This window comes from Chiloscyllium plagiosum, unplaced genomic scaffold (assembly GCF_037043375.1).
Source record: "Chiloscyllium plagiosum isolate Xiang-an unplaced genomic scaffold, Cpla_swu_hap1 HiC_scaffold_1, whole genome shotgun sequence".
In the NCBI taxonomy this organism is placed as follows: domain Eukaryota; kingdom Metazoa; phylum Chordata; class Chondrichthyes; order Orectolobiformes; family Hemiscylliidae; genus Chiloscyllium; species Chiloscyllium plagiosum.
The window spans coordinates 152,158,853-152,178,104 of NW_028270139.1; the positions used below are offsets into that span (position 1 = coordinate 152,158,853).

At 43.6% G+C, this 19,252-nt stretch overlaps 1 protein-coding gene across 2 annotated transcripts in view; it reads right to left on the bottom strand.

Moving 5' to 3' along the window:
- Nucleotides 1-16,979, bottom strand: part of atrn (attractin) — a 412,972-nt gene extending 395,993 nt beyond the window's left edge. For both annotated transcript variants that reach the window (XM_087991640.1, XM_087991645.1), the window contains exon 1: nt 16,656-16,979. In XM_087991640.1, the coding sequence (XP_087847766.1) occupies nt 16,656-16,909 (254 nt within the window). In that variant the 5' untranslated portion in view covers nt 16,910-16,979. The remainder of the gene's footprint in view (nt 1-16,655) is intronic.
- Nucleotides 16,980-19,252: the final 2,273 nt, after the last annotated feature.

Here is a 19,252-nt window from a genome sequence, read left to right on the forward strand (position 1 = left end):
TTTAAATTGATTTATCGAGTTCTTTGTTTGGTAAGGGCGAGGCCAAGCCATTATCTGATTTTACTTTAATATGTTCATTCATGGGATGCTACTGTTTTTGACTAGGCCAGTATTTTTTGCCCATCCTGAATGGCCCTTGTAAAACGGATGAGAACTGCCTTCTTGAATTGATGCAGTCCTTGTGGAGTAGAAATACCCACAGTGCTGTCAGAAAGGGAGTTCCAGGATTTTAAACCCAGTGGCAGTGAAGGAACGGATATAGTTCTGAGTCAGGATGATGAGAGGTTTGGAGGGGATCTTGCAAGTGTTCTCGTGTTACTTGTCACTTCACAGCCCCAACTTGGATTATAGCCCAGGTTTTGTTGCACATGGACATGGACTGTTACAGTTTCAGAGGAGACACAAATGATGCTGAATTTTGTGCAAATGTCATTGATGAAGCAGCTGAAGATCACTGAGCCTGGGATACTACCCTGAAGACCTCTCAGGCTCTTGTGGTGCAGTGGAAGTGTCCCTACCTCTGAACCAAGAGGCATGGGTTCAAATCCCATCTGCTCCAGAATTGTGCGATAACATCTCTTAACAGATGGATATGAAAATATACCAAGGAACTTGCAGGGCACTGGTGGTGCAGCAGTAGCATCCCAACTTCTGTACCAGAAAGCCAAGGTTCAAATCCGACTTGCACTAGAGGTATGTAATAGCACCTCTGAACAGATTAATTAGAAAATATCTACCCGAAAGAACTCCAATGACAGCCTGAGTCTGAGGTGAATACCCTCCAATAAATACAACCATCTTTCTTTAAGGTGGCTATACTCCAACCACCAATTTTCACTGATTTAATTGTTATGGTCCTTTCATGTCATACCCTGTCAAATTTTCCACATCAAGGGCAGTTATCCTCACCTTCCCTCTGAAGTTCTGCTCTTTCATCCACACCTGAACCAAGGTTGTAACGCGGTCAGTTGAGTGACCCCAATTGAACCTAAACCAAGCATTAGGGAGGTTATTGCTGAGCATGTGCAACTTGATAGTACTGTCAACACAAATCACCACTTTGCTGCTAAGAGTAGAGTCCGTTGGTAATCACCAGGTCCAATTTGTCTTGTTTTTGTGGATAGAACATAACGGCAATTTTCCACACTGCTAGGTATTGTCGCTGTACTGGGGTGGCTTGGTGGAGGGGTGGTTTGCTCTGGAGCACAAGTCTTCAGTACGCTGTTGGAATGTTGTCCGTACCCATTGCCTTTGCCGTAATCAGCTATTCAGAATTGATTGTAATAGTTGAGGGGGTGAGGAAAACTTTGTGAGTCAGCATCATTGGAGTTATTCTGGATACAAAGATCAATGGATAATCTCAGAATGGCCCTCCAGTAGTATTCTGTAAGAGTATTGCTTTGACTGAGGCATAACCCTTCACATGCTCATCCAACATGCTATCCCATCAGCAGATTCAAGTGAAGTTCTCAACAAGAGACAGTGTAAAACACTGACTGGAGACAGTAGTGGACCAAAGGTTTGTTTTTTGATTATAAATGAATCCCAGCATTTCAATAGGATGGTACAAAGGCAGGAAGAAAGTGAGGTGTGCAGATGCTGGAGATCAGAGTTGAGAGTGTGTTGCTAGAAAAGCACAGCACCCCGACCTCAAAAACAAATTTCAGAGTTACACCGGCACCACTCGCCACCTCTTCCCCCGCTACATTGATGACCTTGTGCTCCCACGAGGAGGTTGAACAGTTCATCAATTTCAGAAACATATTCCACACCGACTTCAAAAAATATTCTCCTGTTCCTCGGATGCTACCTGACCTGCTGTGCTTTTCCAGCAACACATTCTCAACTCTGGTATAAAGGCAGGCCAAATGCTCTTGCTTAATGCACTTAAGTCACACCCTCTAGTATGCATGACTCATAACACAAATTAGTATACATCTTAAAATAACATTATCAGCTATAATTCAAAGAAAAACTATCCAAAGACAAATTATGGCATCACTCCAACAGAATTCCTGAACATGACTACTCAAGAAAGCAATGTACAGCATAGAATATAGTCTTTCATCATTTAAATAAGGTTCCATCAGATACCTATATTGAAAGGTAACTTCATGGAAACATTAAACATTGTGCTGCTATTGTCCCCTCTTAAAATAGCTAGATTTTGAATTAATTCTGATTCTGGCATTTTACTACATTTATTGCTATAATCAATCTGTATATCAATTTCACAGACACTCCTTAGATTTCAATACTTCATATACAACGATGGAATCTGACCATGGAAAATCGCCTCATATGTCAAACTAAAATGAGCAGAACAATTCCAAACTGGCAAATTACTACCCAGTCATTTCAATTATGAGCAAAATAATGGAATATGTCATAGACACTTAACAAATAGCATTTGATGCTAATGCTTAATTTAGATTCAGCTCTGGACTTGACTATAGCCTTGATTCAAACATGGACAAGAGTGCAGCTTCAGCAGAAAGGCAAGAGTGACTGCTCTCAATATTAAGATAACATTTAATGGTGGAATATCAAGGAGCCCTCGCAAAGTTGAAGACAATGGGAATCGGGTATAAAAGTCTCTACAGGTCAGAAGTTGTATCTAGCATAAAGAAAGATGTTTGCAGTTTTTGGACGCCAGTTACCTCAGTCTGAGGACATTGCTGCAGCAGTTCCTTGGGTGGGGATGCTTTACATTCACATCTCTTCAGATATTGAAACAATCCATGCCCCCATTCAGGAACTGGACAATATTGAGCTGATAAATTACATCTAAAAATCATGCCACAAAAGTAACAGGCAATGACTATACCAACAAGAGAGAAATTCTAATAAATCCTCTTTGATGTCAACACTCATCCCTGAATTCTTCACCCTTGATGTTACTAATGGCTAGGAACGGAAATGAATCAGCCAGACAAATTGCGGCTGAAAGAACAAGTTGGTGCCTGGGAATTCTGTGGCACCTTCACAACATACGTCTGCAATCTTCAAGGCACTAGTAAGGAATACACTGAATGCTCTCCACTTGTGTGGATAGGTATAACTCCAACATCCAAGAGACTCAACATTCACAATGAAAGCAGCCCACATTAGGGGACTCTTTTGGTGCAATAATAGTGTCCCTACCTCTGAGCCAGGAGACCAAGTTTCAAGCCCCACCCGCTCCAGAGGTGTGTTATAGTCTCAGAGTAAGGTAATTAAGAATATGTAACCCAGCCCATACACCACCGACAACACTCACTCACTCCCCCTCAAACCAACACTGATGGCAAATCCAAAAGCTGCAGTGCAGTAATTCATCAACTCCCTTGACATCCTGCGACCCACAAAATTACTACCACCTCAAACGACATGGACAACAAAACCTAAAAGCACCATCCCAACTTGGAATTTCCATTGTAACTGGATCAAGATCTTGGAAATCTTTGTTGAAAAGCATTAAGTGTAGTCACACCATACAGATTCAGCGTTCAAGGCAGCAACTCACTGCCAGCTTCGTAGTCAACTAAGAATAGATATCAAATGTTTATCTTGCTGCCAGTGCTGATGACACAAGAATCCAAGCGAAAAGTTCTCATTTAGTCTCTTGGCATTCTTGTCATAGCTTTGGCACTTTTAAGAAAAACAATAAAATTGTGTCTTTCGACTTGCCTTTCCCAATATCTGCAAATTCAAAGAAAAAGATCAATTTTTTTCTGCTGCATCATTACTTTTAAAATATATTCAAGGTTGCACTTCAGTCTTTCAAGCTGTTATCAAATATTAATGGAATATTTGGTAAAGTGTAATTATTTGCAAACTGATTAGGAAAATCAACACAGCCTTCAAGCATTAAAATCAGCTCACACTTTAATAATGAATTAAACAATAAATTCTGTAGATTTATGGCTTAAAATAAATTGTGCATGACCCTAACATTCCCAGGATCAAACACAAAGCTATTGTCTTGCTCCCATCGCCGCAGCACATTTTTGTAGAAATCATGGTAACCATTTCACAAATGAATAAAGCAGCCTCAATCCTCACAACAAATAAGAGTCAAGGCTACGAGGCTGCAAAAGCAATCAATGGGCTTTCCTAAGCATTTCAACGGGGACCCCATTCACATTCCTCATGCTTCCCCTCTCCTCTTGGAGGAAAAAACCATCAAACTATTTCACACATTTACATTTCCGGATCTCGCAGAAAATAGGAGAGTTAAATAAACCAAAATTCAAAGGCAAGAAGTATAAACTTCAGAGAATGTGAACTATCATATAAAACTTCAACAGAGCACTAGAAAATAATTTAGCAAATCAATTCCGAACAATAGTGCATTTGTTAAGTTTGAAACTGGCACTGAGCTATACATATCAACAGCCACAAGTAATATTGGTGCACACTAATATTGGTCCACATAATTTCGACTACTAAATTATTTGAAACCTTCAGAGTGAACTGTGTGCCTATTTAAACTTCGCATCTTCTTATAAAAAGGTGACAAATGGCGAAGTGAAACTTAGCCATTATCATGTATGTCTATTCCAACTACTCTCAGCTAATCAAACCTCCTTATTGACATTTTATAATCACTAACGAGCCCTGAATACACAACTGTTCAGTAGCACTTTTCACTCCAGAAGCAACTGGCATCTCAATGTGGTTGGAAGTATACAATAAGATAAATATGTGCAAGTATTGTAACAAAATCAGAATGCTGGTCAAAGTGGACACTTGGTGTCAAAATTACATGATTAAGCAGCTAAGTCAAACTGGACAGGTTGCATCTCCTCACATTTTCACATCCTTCTCAAATAGAAAAAACAGCAGCTGCTTGACTCAGTAAGTGTCATGCCACTATCAAACATAACATTTGAAGAAAACAAGCAAGTCTTTCACTCAGCTGCTCACTGATAGAAATAACATTTTATTTTAATATAAATACATTGATAGGATTTTCAAGAATTCTATATTGATATCATAATATAATTTCTCAAATCATCAGCGCTCACTGGCAGCCAATAGCCTCCATGCTTTCTCCAAGTATCCTGTGGTAAAATCCATGAACAGCTCACCATTAGTAGAAATGTAACAAGCAACCAAATGGATGACAAAGTGCACAGTCCCAATGGATTCCAGCTGAGGTATTCAAAAATTTTGTTCACATCAATCCTACAGAGTTAAAGTGAAAAGTAAATCTCCTTCATTTCAACTCGGATTGCAACCAGCTTTATGAAAGGAAATAAATAATGCTGTAGAAACTATAATGGCATTTGCCTGTAGCATGTAGCAGAGAGACTAAGAATATATTCCCAGAGAGACAGTGGAACTTGCATAGAAACCACTAAACTTGACCTCTGCTGTCTGCAAATCAGATGAAAATGTCAAGAACACCACCTGGAATTCATCACTGAATTCACCGAACTGACCAAAGTACATGAATCAGTTCATCATGAGGATCTGAGAAGTGTTCTCCAAAAGATATGAATTTCCAAGAAACCTGACCAGCCAAATATTAAACTTCCCAAGTACATTTATTGATACACCCTGGAATATGAGCTACAACAGCTTAAACTTCTAAAGCACAAAGTGTTTGACAAAACCTCTGCAAGTCAATAATAGTTCCAAGTGCACAGCGCAGATGTTGCCATCACATTCCTGTTCCACAGTGACACCTGGACTGTGAATCAGCAATACAAAGCAGTACTGGACAAATTCCATCAGCAATGTCCCCACTGCACATATTAGATTCAATAGGAGAACTCTCAAGCAAGTCCAAAGATTTTGCTGAAGCTAGCTCCACACCATTCAGGCAAAATGAACTTTGATGGTCAGACACTGTTCCCAGACAGCCAAAAACAATCACCTCTGCCAGCTCCTGTTTTATCAATTCTTCGGAGGATTCCCCAGAAGGGCAACTAAAGCACTTCAAAGACACTGTGAACTTCTCCCTGAATGGTGGCAACATTAACATTAATGCCTGGGAGGAGCTTTTTCAGTTGTTGAAAAATCACATCATACCTTCTTTCAAAACAGTTTAATGAAGGAAAAGCAACAAATCCTGCACTCCAGATCCCCTATTCAATGGAACATTCTACCCCCTCCAAGATCCATTTGTTGACAATCAGCATTTTCAGTCAAATGAAGACCTACAACAGAAACCTGCACCCTGAGCAGATGGCATTGTCGATGAGTGACAGCCAACCAATTTATGTAACATGACAGGTGCAGTAACTAGCTGCTGTCAAAGTTAAAAATATTAATTTATTACAAACACAGAACCATAGAATCCCCTAAGTACAGAAGCAGGCCATTCAACCCATTGAGTCAGCACTGATCCTGTAAAGGACATCCCACTCAGCGATGCCCCTAACCTATCCCCATAACCCTGCATTCCCCATGGCGAATCCACCTAACGTACACATCTCTGGAAACAATAGGCAAGTTAGCATGGCCAATCCACCTAACCTTCACATCTTTGGACTGTGGAACTAAAGCACTTCAAAGACACTGTGAACTTCTCCCTGAATGGTGGCAACATTAACATTAATGCCTGGGAGGATCTTTTTCAGTTCTTGAAAAATCACATCATACCTTCTTTCAAAACAGTTTAATGAAGGAAAAGTAACAAATCCTGCACTCCAGATCCCCTATTCAATGGAACATCCTGCCCCCTCCGCTTATGCGGAAAGTCAGGAGGCATGGGATAGTGGGACATTTGGCCAGTTGGATAGAGAACTGGCTAACCGGTCAAAGTCAGAGTGGTGGTAGATGGTAAATATTCAGCCTGGAGTCCAGTTAAAAGTGGAGTTCTGCAGGGATCAGTTCTGGGTCCTCTGCTGTTTGTAATTTTTATTAATGACTTGGAAGAGGGAGTCGAAGGGTGGGTCAGTAAATTTGCAGACGAAACGAAGATTGGTGGATTTGTGGATAGTGAGGAGGGCTGTTGTCGGCTGCAAAGAGACTTAGATATGATGCAGAGCTGGGCTGAGGAGTGGCAGATGGAGTTCAACCCTGCCAAGTGTGAGGTTGTCCATTTTGGAAGGACAAATAAGAATGCGGAATACAGGGTTAACAGTAGGGTTCTTAGTAAGGTGGAGGAGCAGAGGGATCTTGGGGTCTATGTTCATAGCTCTTTGAAAGTTGCCACTCAGGTGGATAGAGCTTAAGGTATATTAGCATTCATTAGCAGAGGGATTGAATTCAAGAGTCGTGAGGTGATGTTGCAGCTGTACAGGACCTTGGTAAGGCTACATTTGGAGTACTGTGTGCAGTTCTGGTCGCCTCATTTTAGGAAAGATGTGGAAGCTTTGGAGAGGGTGCAGAGGAGATTTACCAGGATGTTGCCTGGAATGGAGAATAGGTCGTACGAGGATAGGTTGAGAGTGCTCGGCCTTTTCTCTTTGGAAAGGCGAAAGATGAGGGGTGACTTGATAGAGGTTTATAAGATGATCAGGGGAATAGATAGAGTAGACAGTCAGAGACTTTTTCCCCGGGTACAACAGAGTGTTAAAAGGGGACATAAATTTAAGGTGAAGGGTGGAACGTATAGGGGGGGATGTCAGGGGTAGGTTCTTTACCCAGAGAGTGGTGGAGGCATGGAATGCACTGCCTGTGGGAGTGGCAGAGTCAGAATCATTGGTGACCTTTAAGCGGCAATTGGATAGGTACATGGATAGGTACTTAAGCTAGGACAAATGTTCGGCACAACATCGTGGGCCGAAGGGCCTGTTCTGTGCTGTATTGTTCTATGTTCTATGAAACCAAAGCAAACAGAGGAAATCCACGCAGACACAGGGACAATGTACAAACTCCCACACAGACAGTCTCTCAAGGATGGAATTAATCCCGGCTCTCTGACATTGAAAGGCAGCAGTGCTAACCACTGAGCTACTTTACATTCTCAAGCAAACAAATAGTTATAGACCACAGAAAATAGAATATATGTATTTTTTGCTTTTAAGTACACATGAAATTTCACTACACCAGCAAATGCCATAATAACTGATATTTGTAATAATGTACAAATAAACTGGATTTCTCCATTCCAGAAGTATGTAGACAATGGAGCAACTCGACCTTCAGAGAACAAATTTTAAAATGTGTTGGTCGAGTTATAAAGGGATATGGAACTCTTGCAGACAAATTAATTTCAGATACAATCTAATTGAATGGCAGAATAGACTCAAGGGGATGAATGGACTACAACTAGCCCTACTTGAGCCATGTTGTGCTACATAACCAAGGAATTTTCTAAAATAAAACATCATTAATCTCATTATTACAGAAGTACATATAAATAATTAGTTTTAATAAATCTGTTTGGATACAACTTTGTGGATACTGGAACTTAATCCAGATTTTACAAAAGGAAGCACGCTGCCACAAAGCCCCATAAGTGAACCAGCCAAAATAAGTAAGCATTGTAATCAGCAGTTCAAATGTGCTCCCAATCTGTTAATTATATTTAATTGTATCCAGGTGCTGGCCATTAAGTAGAGAATCACTTGCTTACCAATAAATAATGTGAAACAGTAATCAGCTTAGGAGGTACATGTTTGGAATGGATCTCTCTAAATAAATGTTTAGAAATGTGGTTAAAGATTGGCTCCAGTTTTATCTTTCACCACGTGACTGAAGGTTATAGCACAAGTTGTTTAGAAATTTGTACTCTGCCATAGGAAATTGCTCAGGCCAAATCAGTAAAGATTTTCAAGGTGTAGACATTGTTCTTCAGACTAAAAACTTCAAAGAACATGGGAGAAAATGTGAACAGGGCAAAGAGTTGGAGGACATGCTCATATTCCAGCCATGCTCACGTTCACTTCTCGCCTCAGACGACTGTCTACGTGGAGTTTACACATTCTCGCTGTTTCTGCATGGGTTTCCTCTGGGTGCTCCAGTTTCCTCCCATATTCCAAAGACGTGCAGGTTAGGTATATTAACCATGCTAAATTGCCCAGCGTCCAGGGTTGTGCAGGCTTGATAAATTAGCCATGGGAAATGCAGGGTTACAGAGACAGGGTAGAGGCCTGGGCAGGAAGCTCTTCGGAGGGCTGGTACGGATTCGATGAGCCAAATGGCTAGTTGTAGTCCATTCATCTCCTTGAGCCTATTCTGCCATTCAATTAGATCTTGCCTAGTTTGCATCTGAAATTAATTTGTCTGCAAGAGCTCCATATCCCTTTATGGAATCCACTGAGTATTCTGATATTGAATGTTGAAAGGGGCTCAAAGGGCCTACTCCTGCTTTTATTTTCTGTGCTTGCGTGTGCTAAATGCCGCTTTGCATAATTTAGATGCAGAAAACCCCAGAATTGTTCAGAGCATCATTTCATTTTAATGGTACCACAGCAACATTGTAACAAGCTCAGGAGATTGCTTAAACTGAGCAGAAAGCTTTGTTGGAGCTAGGTCCTCAAATTTGAATATCCCAGCAGGGCTCAGCAATATTCAAGAGGTCAGTTACATTTTAACAATTGTTCAAGACGACTTATTCATGTTCTGCAGGCATAATGACAAACATGGTGATGTTACTATAAACATATACACAAACTGGGAACAGAAGTCAGCCATTAGATATTGTGTTTCAAGCAAAAAAGTCACACTCTTCAATTGCCCCAACTTCTCTTCAATTATTTTAACTGTTCTGAACAAATCTGCAGATAAACCAAATGATGATACCCTCACAAGTCCCAATTCTGATGATTTTACCAATTAAAATCTTTTAGAAAAAACTGTTCTAAACTACTTAAATCTCCAATTTCACCAACACCAAAATCAAAAGTACAAAATGAGATGAGTTATAGAGTCATAGAGATGTACAGCACTGAAACAGATCCTTCGGTCCAACCCGTCCATGCCGACCAGATATCCCAACCCAATCTAGTCCCACCTGCCAGCACCTGGCCCATATCCCTCCAAACCCTTCCTATTCATATACCCATCCAAATGCCTCTTAAATGTTGCAATTGTACCAGCCTCCACCACATCCTCTGGTAGCTCATTCCATACACATACCACTCTCTGTGTGAAAATGTTGTCCCTCAGGTCTCTTTTATATCTTTCCCCTCTCACCCTAAACCTATGCCCTCTAGTTCTGGACTCCTGACCCCAGGGAAAAGACTTTGTCTATTTATCTTATCCATACCTCTCATAATTTTGTAAACCTCTATAAGGTCACCCCTCAGCCTCCGACGCTCCAGGGAAAACAGCCCCAGCCTCTTCAGCCTCTCCCTGTAGCTCAGCTCCTCCAACTCTGTCAACATCCTTGTAAATCTTTTCTGAACCCTTTCAAGTTTCACAACATCTTTCTGATAGGAAGGAGACCAGAATTGCACTCAATATTCCAACAGTGGCCTAACCAATGTCCTATATAGCCGCAACATGACCTCCCAACTCCGGTACTCAATACTCTGACCAATGAACAAAAGTATATCAAATGCCTTCTTCACTATCCTATTTACGTGCAACTCTACTTTCGAGGAGCAATGAACCTGCACTCCAAGGTCTCTTTGTTCAGCAACACTCCCTAGGACCTTACCATTAAGGTGTATAAGACCTGCTAAGATTTGCTTTCCCAAAATGCAGCACCTCGCATTTATCTAAATTAAACTCCATCTGCCACTTCTCAGCCCATTGGCCCATCTGGTCAAGATCCTGTTATAATCTGAGGTATCCCTCTTCGTTGTGCACTACACCTCCAATTTTGGTGTCATCTGCAAACTTACTAACTGTACCTCTAATGCTAACATCCAAATCATTTATGTAAATGACAAAAAGTAGAGGACCCAGCACCAATCCTTGGTCACAGGCCTCCAGTCTGAAAAACAACCCTCCACCACCACCCTCTGTCTTCTACCTTTGAGCCAGTTCTGTATCCAAATGGCTGGTTTAGATTAGATTACTTACTGTGTGGAAACAGGCCCTTTGGCCCAACAAGTTCACATCGACCCTCCGAAGAGCAACCCACAGACCCATTCCCTACATTTACTCCTTCACCTAATACTACTGGCAATTTAGCATGGCCAATTCACCTAACCTGCACATTTTTGGACTGTGGGAGGAAACCGGAGCAGCTTGAAGAAACCCATGCAGACGGGGAGAATGTGCAAACTTCACACAGACATTTGCCTGAGGCTGGAATTGAACCCAGGTCTCTGGCGCTGTGAGGTAGCAGTGCTAACCACTGCGCCATCATGCTAATCAGTCTCCCTTGGGGAACCTTGTCAAACGCCTTACTAAAGTCCATATAGATCACATCTACCGGGAAAAAAACAAAAAACTGAGGCATTAAAAATTCAAAAAGTGTAGTGAGCCACTGGCGATCCACAAATACATCCTAAAAATCTTGTGAAAAGATAAATTAATTTAATGGGCAAATGGTACAATGACATTTATATCACTGGCATCACAGACACAGTTGAAGGAAGCACAAGATTGGCAACACAACATTCTAAGGTATAAAATTTTCAAGCATGATTTGGGGATGGGGGGGATTTAGGAGGAGGAGTAATATTTGGAGGCATTACATTTTTGACAGAAGAAACCATCACTGCAGAAAATGAGAGAAGACGTCTTAGAAGTCCTCTTCAAATGAGGCCATCTGGGTAGAGCTTTGAAATAAAAAAGGGGCGATTACCTTTCTGGGATTAAACTACATACCTTCCAACAGTCAGAGGGAGATAGGGCAGCAGAAATGTAGGCAAATCACAGAAAGATATGAGAAAAATAGAGTTACAGTTGTAAGAGAAAATTCAACTTTGCTAAGTTTGATCATCTTAGTGTAAAAGGATGAGACAGGATGGAACTTTTGAAGTGGGTATGAGTGCTTTTAATGCCAGACAGTTAGTAAATAGATAGTTCTACTGGAGATAGGACAGTGCTAGACCTAATCTGAGGGAGTGAACCTTTGTCAAGTAGTTGAAGTTTCAGCGGACGAGCATTTTCAGGATAGTGACCTATGGAAAGGGATAAGGATAGTGCAGAAGTTAAGTGGCTAAATTGGGGTAAGGCCAATTTCAATATTATTAAACCAGATCTGATAAATAGATTGGAAGCAGTTACTTGCAGTTAAGAATACATTTGGAAAGTGGGAGTCTTTTAAAAGCAAAGACAGAATTCAGAGCCAGTGTGTTCCTCTTAATGACAAGGGCAACAAGTCCAGGAAACCCAGGATGGCTAGGATACCAAGAGTTTGATAAAGAACAGAAGCATGAATCAGGTGCAGCCATTCAAAAGTTGGGTGTAGGAGGGTGGTTATAATGGAAATTAAGAGGGCAAAAGAGGGACCATGAATATCTTTGTCAGATAGGATCAAGGAAAACTCCAAGGCTCATTAATATTAATATACAAGAGTAAGAGGGGAAAAATTAGACCTTCAGAGACCAAAGGGACAATCTGTGTGTGGAGCCAGTGGACATGGGTGATGTCTGAAAAGAATACTTTTCACCTCTATTTAGAAAGGCAAAAGACATAGCTGGGGATTTCAGTTGGGATGGTGATGTCAAGAACACATTAACTTTATTAAAGAGGCACTATTAGGTGTTTTAATGGGCATGGCTGCTATGAGAGGCAAGGGAGACAATTCCTCGGACTCAAGTGGATATATTTAATACTTGTTGGTCACAAGTGAAATGCCAGATGACTGGAGAATAGCAAATGTGATTCCTTTGCACAAGAAGGACAGCAAGGATAAGCCTGGTGACTAATGCACTCCAGTATTGGTCTGACGTCAATGGAATTATTGGATATATTTCTAAGCTCTACCTAATAATCTGAAATTATTGGAAAAAATTCTGAAGGACAGGATTAATCAATACTTGGAAAGCATGCATTGATCAGGAGAGTAACCACAGATTTATCAGAGAGAGAGAGATCCTGTCTGATTAATTGAATTGAGTGTTTTGAAAAGATGACTAAATATAATGAGAATAGTGCAGTTGATGTGATTTACATGGACCTCAGTAAGGTCTATGGAAGGCTGGTCCAAAAAAGTAAGAGCCCATGGGATGCAAGGCAAGTTGACAAACCAGATCCAACACGGACTTACAAATAGAAGGCGAAGGGTGGTGTACAGGGTTATTTTTGTGATCAGCTGTGACCAGCTGTATCATAGGGTTCAGTGCTGGGACCCTTGCTGGTTTGTACATTAATGATTTGTATGTGAACACAGAAGGTATAATTAGTAAGTTTGCAGATGACGTGAAAATTGGTAGTGTCATTAATAGTGAGGAAGTTGGATAAGCTAGGCTTGTATCTATTGGAGTTTCAAAAATTAAGAATGATTTGATTAAATTATTTAAGATCATGAACTATCTTGACAGGGTGGATAATAGAAAGAACAATTCCTTTATTGGGAGAATCTAGAATGAACACCACTATTTAAAAAAAAAATTACTTATTCAAGATAGACGAGAATTTTTCCCCTCTTCTAAAAGAGCATGAGTCATTGGAACTCTGAACCTCAAAACAGAGTGGGAGCAGTCTGAATATTCTTTAAGGAAGTTGTCAGATCCTTGATAAAGAAGGTGAATAGCTAACTGGTCTAGGCAGATGAGTTAGCCATGATGGTAGATTAGGCTCAAACAGAATCATGGCCTATTCTTGCTCCTCTTCGTGGGTTTGTGAAGGGGGGAGGGGGTCAAAGTCAGAAATCTCCTCTGAGAAATCAACTAATAATGTGAAATCTGAGAATGGATGTTATTGAAGCATAACAGCAAGTATATTCACTCAAGCGGTAGATTACCCCAAACCCCACAGAATATTGGACGTGACAGTTTGATAGGGAGTATTTTCAGGATGACAATCTGTAACTAGTGGAGTGCCACAGGAATCAGTAGCACTCAATTATTTAGGACTACAATTATTCAAAATGTATATTAATGACTTGGACTACGAAAGTGAATATACGATAACCAACTTTGCAGATGGCAAACAGGTTGGAAGGCAAGTGATGAAGATGGCAAAAAGTCTGCAAAGACAAGCCAAGTTAGTGGACAACAACTTGGGAATATAACATGGGAAATGTGAGGTTACGCACTCTTGCGGAAAGAATTCATGAGCTGATTATTATTTAAAAGTCGAAAGATAACTGAAAACTACAGCACAGAGGGTTGGGAGTCCTTGTGGGTAAATCACAAAAAGCTAGCATATAGGCTCAGCAGGTAATAGGGAAAGCAAATAGAATAGTGGCCTTTATTTCAAAAGGAATAAATATTTTTTTAAAAAATAGGCTGTCTCAGGAAGTACATTGCTGAAAATGTGTTGCTGGAAAAGCGCAGCAGGTCAGGCAGCATCCAGGGAACAGGAGAATCGACGTTTCGGGCATAAGCCCTTCTTCAAGAAGAAGGGCTTATGCCCGAAACGTCGATTCTCCTGTTCCCTGGATGCTGCCTGACCTGCTGCGCTTTTCCAGCAACACATTTTCAGCTCTGATCTCCAGCATCTGCAGACCTCACTTTCTCCTCAGGAAGTACATTCAAGATTGAGGAATACAGTTTTCAACATCGGTACCGGAATCAAAGATTACGGAGAAAAGCTAACAAAGTGTAGATGGGAATTATCATATCAACCATAATTTCAACAAATAATGGAGCAGACTTGATGTTCTGAACGGCCTACTTCTGTTCATATGTCCTGAAGCAGACTGGGGTCAAAATGCCTAATCCTGTACATGTACAGGACCTCCATCCCCCGTCACCCCCTGACCTGTACTCTCATCAAAACACCCCCTCTAAAAACATTGAAATTTCACGACAGGTAACGAACAAATGGCAATCAAAAGTAACACTGAGGATGCACAGGGACACTTACGGAAGGGGGGACAGGGACTGACATGGCCAGAAACAAATAAAACATGGAGAGCCAAAGTGGAAGGAGAAGAGAGGGGCTGGTGGCTGAGAAAAAGGTGTGGGATTGTGGGGATTGAGAAGGGGTTGCCTTACAGCAAGTGTGGGCAGGGAAATGACATGGTGAGAGAAGGTGTGGGTAAGTTGACTTTGGGGAAGAGTGTTGAGGGGCCTGTGCTGGCGGGGGGGGGGGGGGGGGGGGGGGGGGGGGGGGAGAATGTTCACATTGGTGAATGGTGGTGTTGTTCGGTGTTCAGGTCAGGATGAGGGGTGGAAGGCAGGGGCAAGGTTTGCGAGGGCATTAACAGCAGGGACAAAGGTTGAGAGCATTGAGGGCAGAGGCAAAGATTGAGGGGAGGTTGAGAGCAGCATTGAGGTTGGGGGATGTTTGGGGCAGAGACTGGTGGTGAGGTACGTTATAGGGCAAGGGAATATGGGGATGAGGGGTTTTAGGACAGGTGGGGGTGAGGGGGTTTTAGGGCAGGTGAGGGACGATGGTGATGAGGTTATGGGACAAGAGATGGTGATGGGGATTGAGAGGAAGGGGTGATGATGGTGATGGGATGCTTTGGTCAGAGGCTAATGGTGGTAGGGGTGGTTTAGGGCAGAGGGAAACATGGTGAGGGGGTGTTTTGGTGAGAGGAGAGTGCAGGTCAGGGGGTTTGACAGGGGGATGCAGGTCAGGGGTTGGTGGGGTTACAGGTGATAAGGTTCAGGGATTATAGGACACGGTATCCTGGGGTTATAGATCAGGGGTTGATGGGGCTACAGGTCAGGGGGGGTGATGGGGCTACAGGTCAGGGGGGGTGATGGGGCTACAGGTCAGGGGGGGTGATGGGGCTACAGGTCAGGGGGTTACAGATCAGGGGCTGGTCAAGGGGGGGTTACAGGTCAGGGGGCAGGACAAAGGGGGGTTACAAGTCAGGGGAGGTTATAGGTCGGGTGGGGTTATAGGTCGGGTGGGGTTACAGGTCGGGGACGGGTGGGGGGTTTTTACAGGTCGGGGGGGTGCGTGGGGGGTTTTTTACAGGTCGGGGGGGTGGGGGGGTTTACAGGTCGGGGGGAAACAGGTCGGGGGGGGATACAGGTCTAGGGGGCGGGTGGGGGAGTTACAGGTCAGGGGGCGGGTTACAGGTCAGTGGGGGGGGTTACAGGTCAGGGGGCAGGTTGGGGGGGTGACAGGTCAGGGAGCGGGTTGGGGGGTTACAGGTCAGGGGGCGAGTTAGGGGTGTTACAGGTCGGGGGGTTACAGGTCAGGGGGCAGGTTGGGGGGGTTACAGGTCAGGTCTGCAGACAAGGACTGCAGATGTTGGAAACCAGAGTCTAGATTAGAGTGGTGCTGGAAAAGCACAGCCGGTCAGGCAGCATCCGAGTAGCAAGAAAATCAATTATTCGGGCAAATTCCTGATGAAGGGCTTTTGACCGAAACGTTGATTTTCCTGCTCCTCGGTTGATGCCTGACCAGTGCTTTTCCAGCAACACTCTAATGTAGACTCGGGTTACAGGTTAGGTGAGGTTGGGGAGGGTGACAGTTCGGGGGGGTGACAGGTCAGGGGTCGGGGGGGTGACAGGTCAGGGGTCGGGGGGGTGACAGGTCAGGGGTCGGGGGGGTGACAGGTCAGGGGTCGGGGGGGGTGACAGGTCGGGGGGGATGACAGGTCGGGGGGGTGACAGGTCAGGGGGCAGGTCGGGGGGGATTGACAGGTCGGGGGCTAAATGAGGGGTTATAGGTCAGGGGGCGATGTGATTTTCGGTTAGAGGTGATGTGGGTAAACCGCGGTCCCTGAGGCCCTCCAGCCCTAGACTCACTTGAACCTGCCGCCGCAGTGCTGACACAGCTCCCCGACCCAGCCGGCTTGACACACGCACTGACCGCCCGCTGCGCTGCAGTTCCCGTGGACACACCGCTTCTCACATTCCTTGCCCTGGGCTCCGGGCCACCCGCACACCGACACACACAGCACCAACATGACGCCCCACGTCAGGAAACTCCCAGAGCCGGCAGCGACCGCCACCAGCCTCCCTCGGAACCCGGAGCCGGTCCGTCGCTCCTCCGCCGCCATGTTCTCAACTTTGAGCTCGAGCCGCAGACCGTCCCCGGGAGAAGGTGAAAAAAAACACACACTCCGCCGGCACTGCGCCTGCGCAACCCCCACTGCCGTCTGAGCATCCGCGCCCGCTCTCCTTCCCGCACATTCACACTGAGCACGCGCGCCCGCTCTCCTCGTGCTCATTCACACTCAGTATGCGCGCCCGCTCCCCTCCCGCACATGCACACTGAGCATGCGCGCCCGCTCTCCTCCCGCACATGCACACTGAGCATGCGTGCTGCTTCTCCATCTGCAGCCACTCCAAGCAAGATGTCCTTACTTCTCTTTGTATTCCCTTTGCAAAAAGCCAACATTCGATATGCCTTCCTTTTTTTTTCTAGACACAAAGTGCACGAATCTTTATTCAAATTCCACCACCAGGAAGATAGGAAAACACCCGCGTGGCCAGAGATTTGCCTTTCCTATTAGCCACTGAAAGTGGATGCTAGTTTATTTTGTGATGGAATAACATGCTTTTTTCCGCCAGTGATGGAGGAAAACACTTAATCAACCTTCTTCATTATGTGTTGTACTAGCCTGTTAACTTTTTTTGACTTATGCAAAGGGACATCTCGGATTAGCTACCGTGCCTTCCCTTGCTTTATATAAGTCATTGATGAAAATTGTAAAACTTTGAGCCTCGTACTGACCCATTTAATAATTCTACTTTTATGTTGATTTTCGTTGATGACTACCGTGTATCTGCGTCAAAATAATTCTGTGCCTAAATGGGTCTGCGGCAAAATAGGCTGCGCCAAACAGGCCGCGCCAAATCACTCGCGCCAAAATGGCTGCGCCAAATGGTCCCACTCCGAAACCCCAAGCCTTGTTTGACAGTTCACTACAGAGGCTTAGTTTTCATGCTGATATAGGTTTAAAATATTTATTTTGAACTCAATCTCTATAACTGAGGAAGTACAAAGGGTTTTAAACTAAACAGTTGGGGTAAGGGATCAAACGTGGAAAGATATGATACATCAAAGAGACATCTGCGGTATGTTTGCCACTGAGCTGCCCATCAACCAACCTGCACCTGGGACCTTCTTCCTCATCATTAACCACCATAATGGGCGGCATGGTGACTCAGTGGTTAGCACTGCTGGTTCTCAGTATCAGGAACGCTATTCGATTCCAACCTTGGGTGCCTGTCTGGGTGATGGGTTTGCCTCATAGTGTGCAGAGATGTGTATGTTAGGTGGATTAGCCAAGGGAAATGCAGGGATATGGGGACGGGTGGGATGCCCTTTAAAGGATCAGTGTGGACTCAGTGGACCGTATGGCCTGCTTCAACACTGTAGAGGTCTATGACTCTATGATGTTCATGTCATCTGCAAAGCTGCCCAGATGTGGATCATAGAGTCATAGAGATGTACAGCACGGAAATAGACCCTTTGGTCCAACTCGTCTATACCGATTAGATATTCCAACCCAATATAGCCCCACCTGCCAGCACCTGGCCCATATCCCTCCAAACCCTTCCTATTCATATACCCATCCAGATCCTTCAAAAGTCACAGGGAGAAGGCAGGAGCGTGTGGTTGAGAAACGCACCAGCCATGATCGAATGTAAAGCAGACATGATCAGCTAAATAGTCTACTTTAACTCTTATGTCTTATGATCTTACACCTGTGGTATGCTACCAGGTACCAGCCTCCAGTCACACAAAGGTCCCTCTACCAGAACCCCCTATCTCTAATCATTAAGCTGCACCAAAAACTGAGTTCCTAATCTAGTGGCGCAACAATACAGGACTGCATGCATGCATACAAGCAACAAGCTAAAAGAGCAAGCTTGAGGCTATGGAATATGTCACTCACTTCCTGACTCTCCAAATTCAGTCACCATTTCCAAGCATATGTCAAGAACGTAAGGGAGTCCTTCCCAAGTGACTGGATAACTGACGTCCCAAAGACTGTCAAGAAGCTGACTATCATCCAGGAAAAAGCAACCTACTTAATTGGGACCACATCTCCAGCCTTCAATATTCACTCCCTCCACCAATGGAAACAAATATAAACAGTTACCCTATCTTCAAGATGCCCCAAAGCAATTCACTGACAACACTTTACAAACCCACAATGACCACCAATAGTGAGAGCCAAGAGGGTAGACACAATGTAGCATCTTCATCTGTGCATACTCCTCCAAGTAATACGTCATCCTGATGGAATCTTTTTGCCAACTCCTCACTACTAAATCAAAAACTCCTCACTGCTACCATCCCATAGCATTCTGGTGGTAAATTTACACTACAAACACTGCAGATTTTCAAGAATACTGATCTTCACACATATCAAGAACAACGATGATACTTC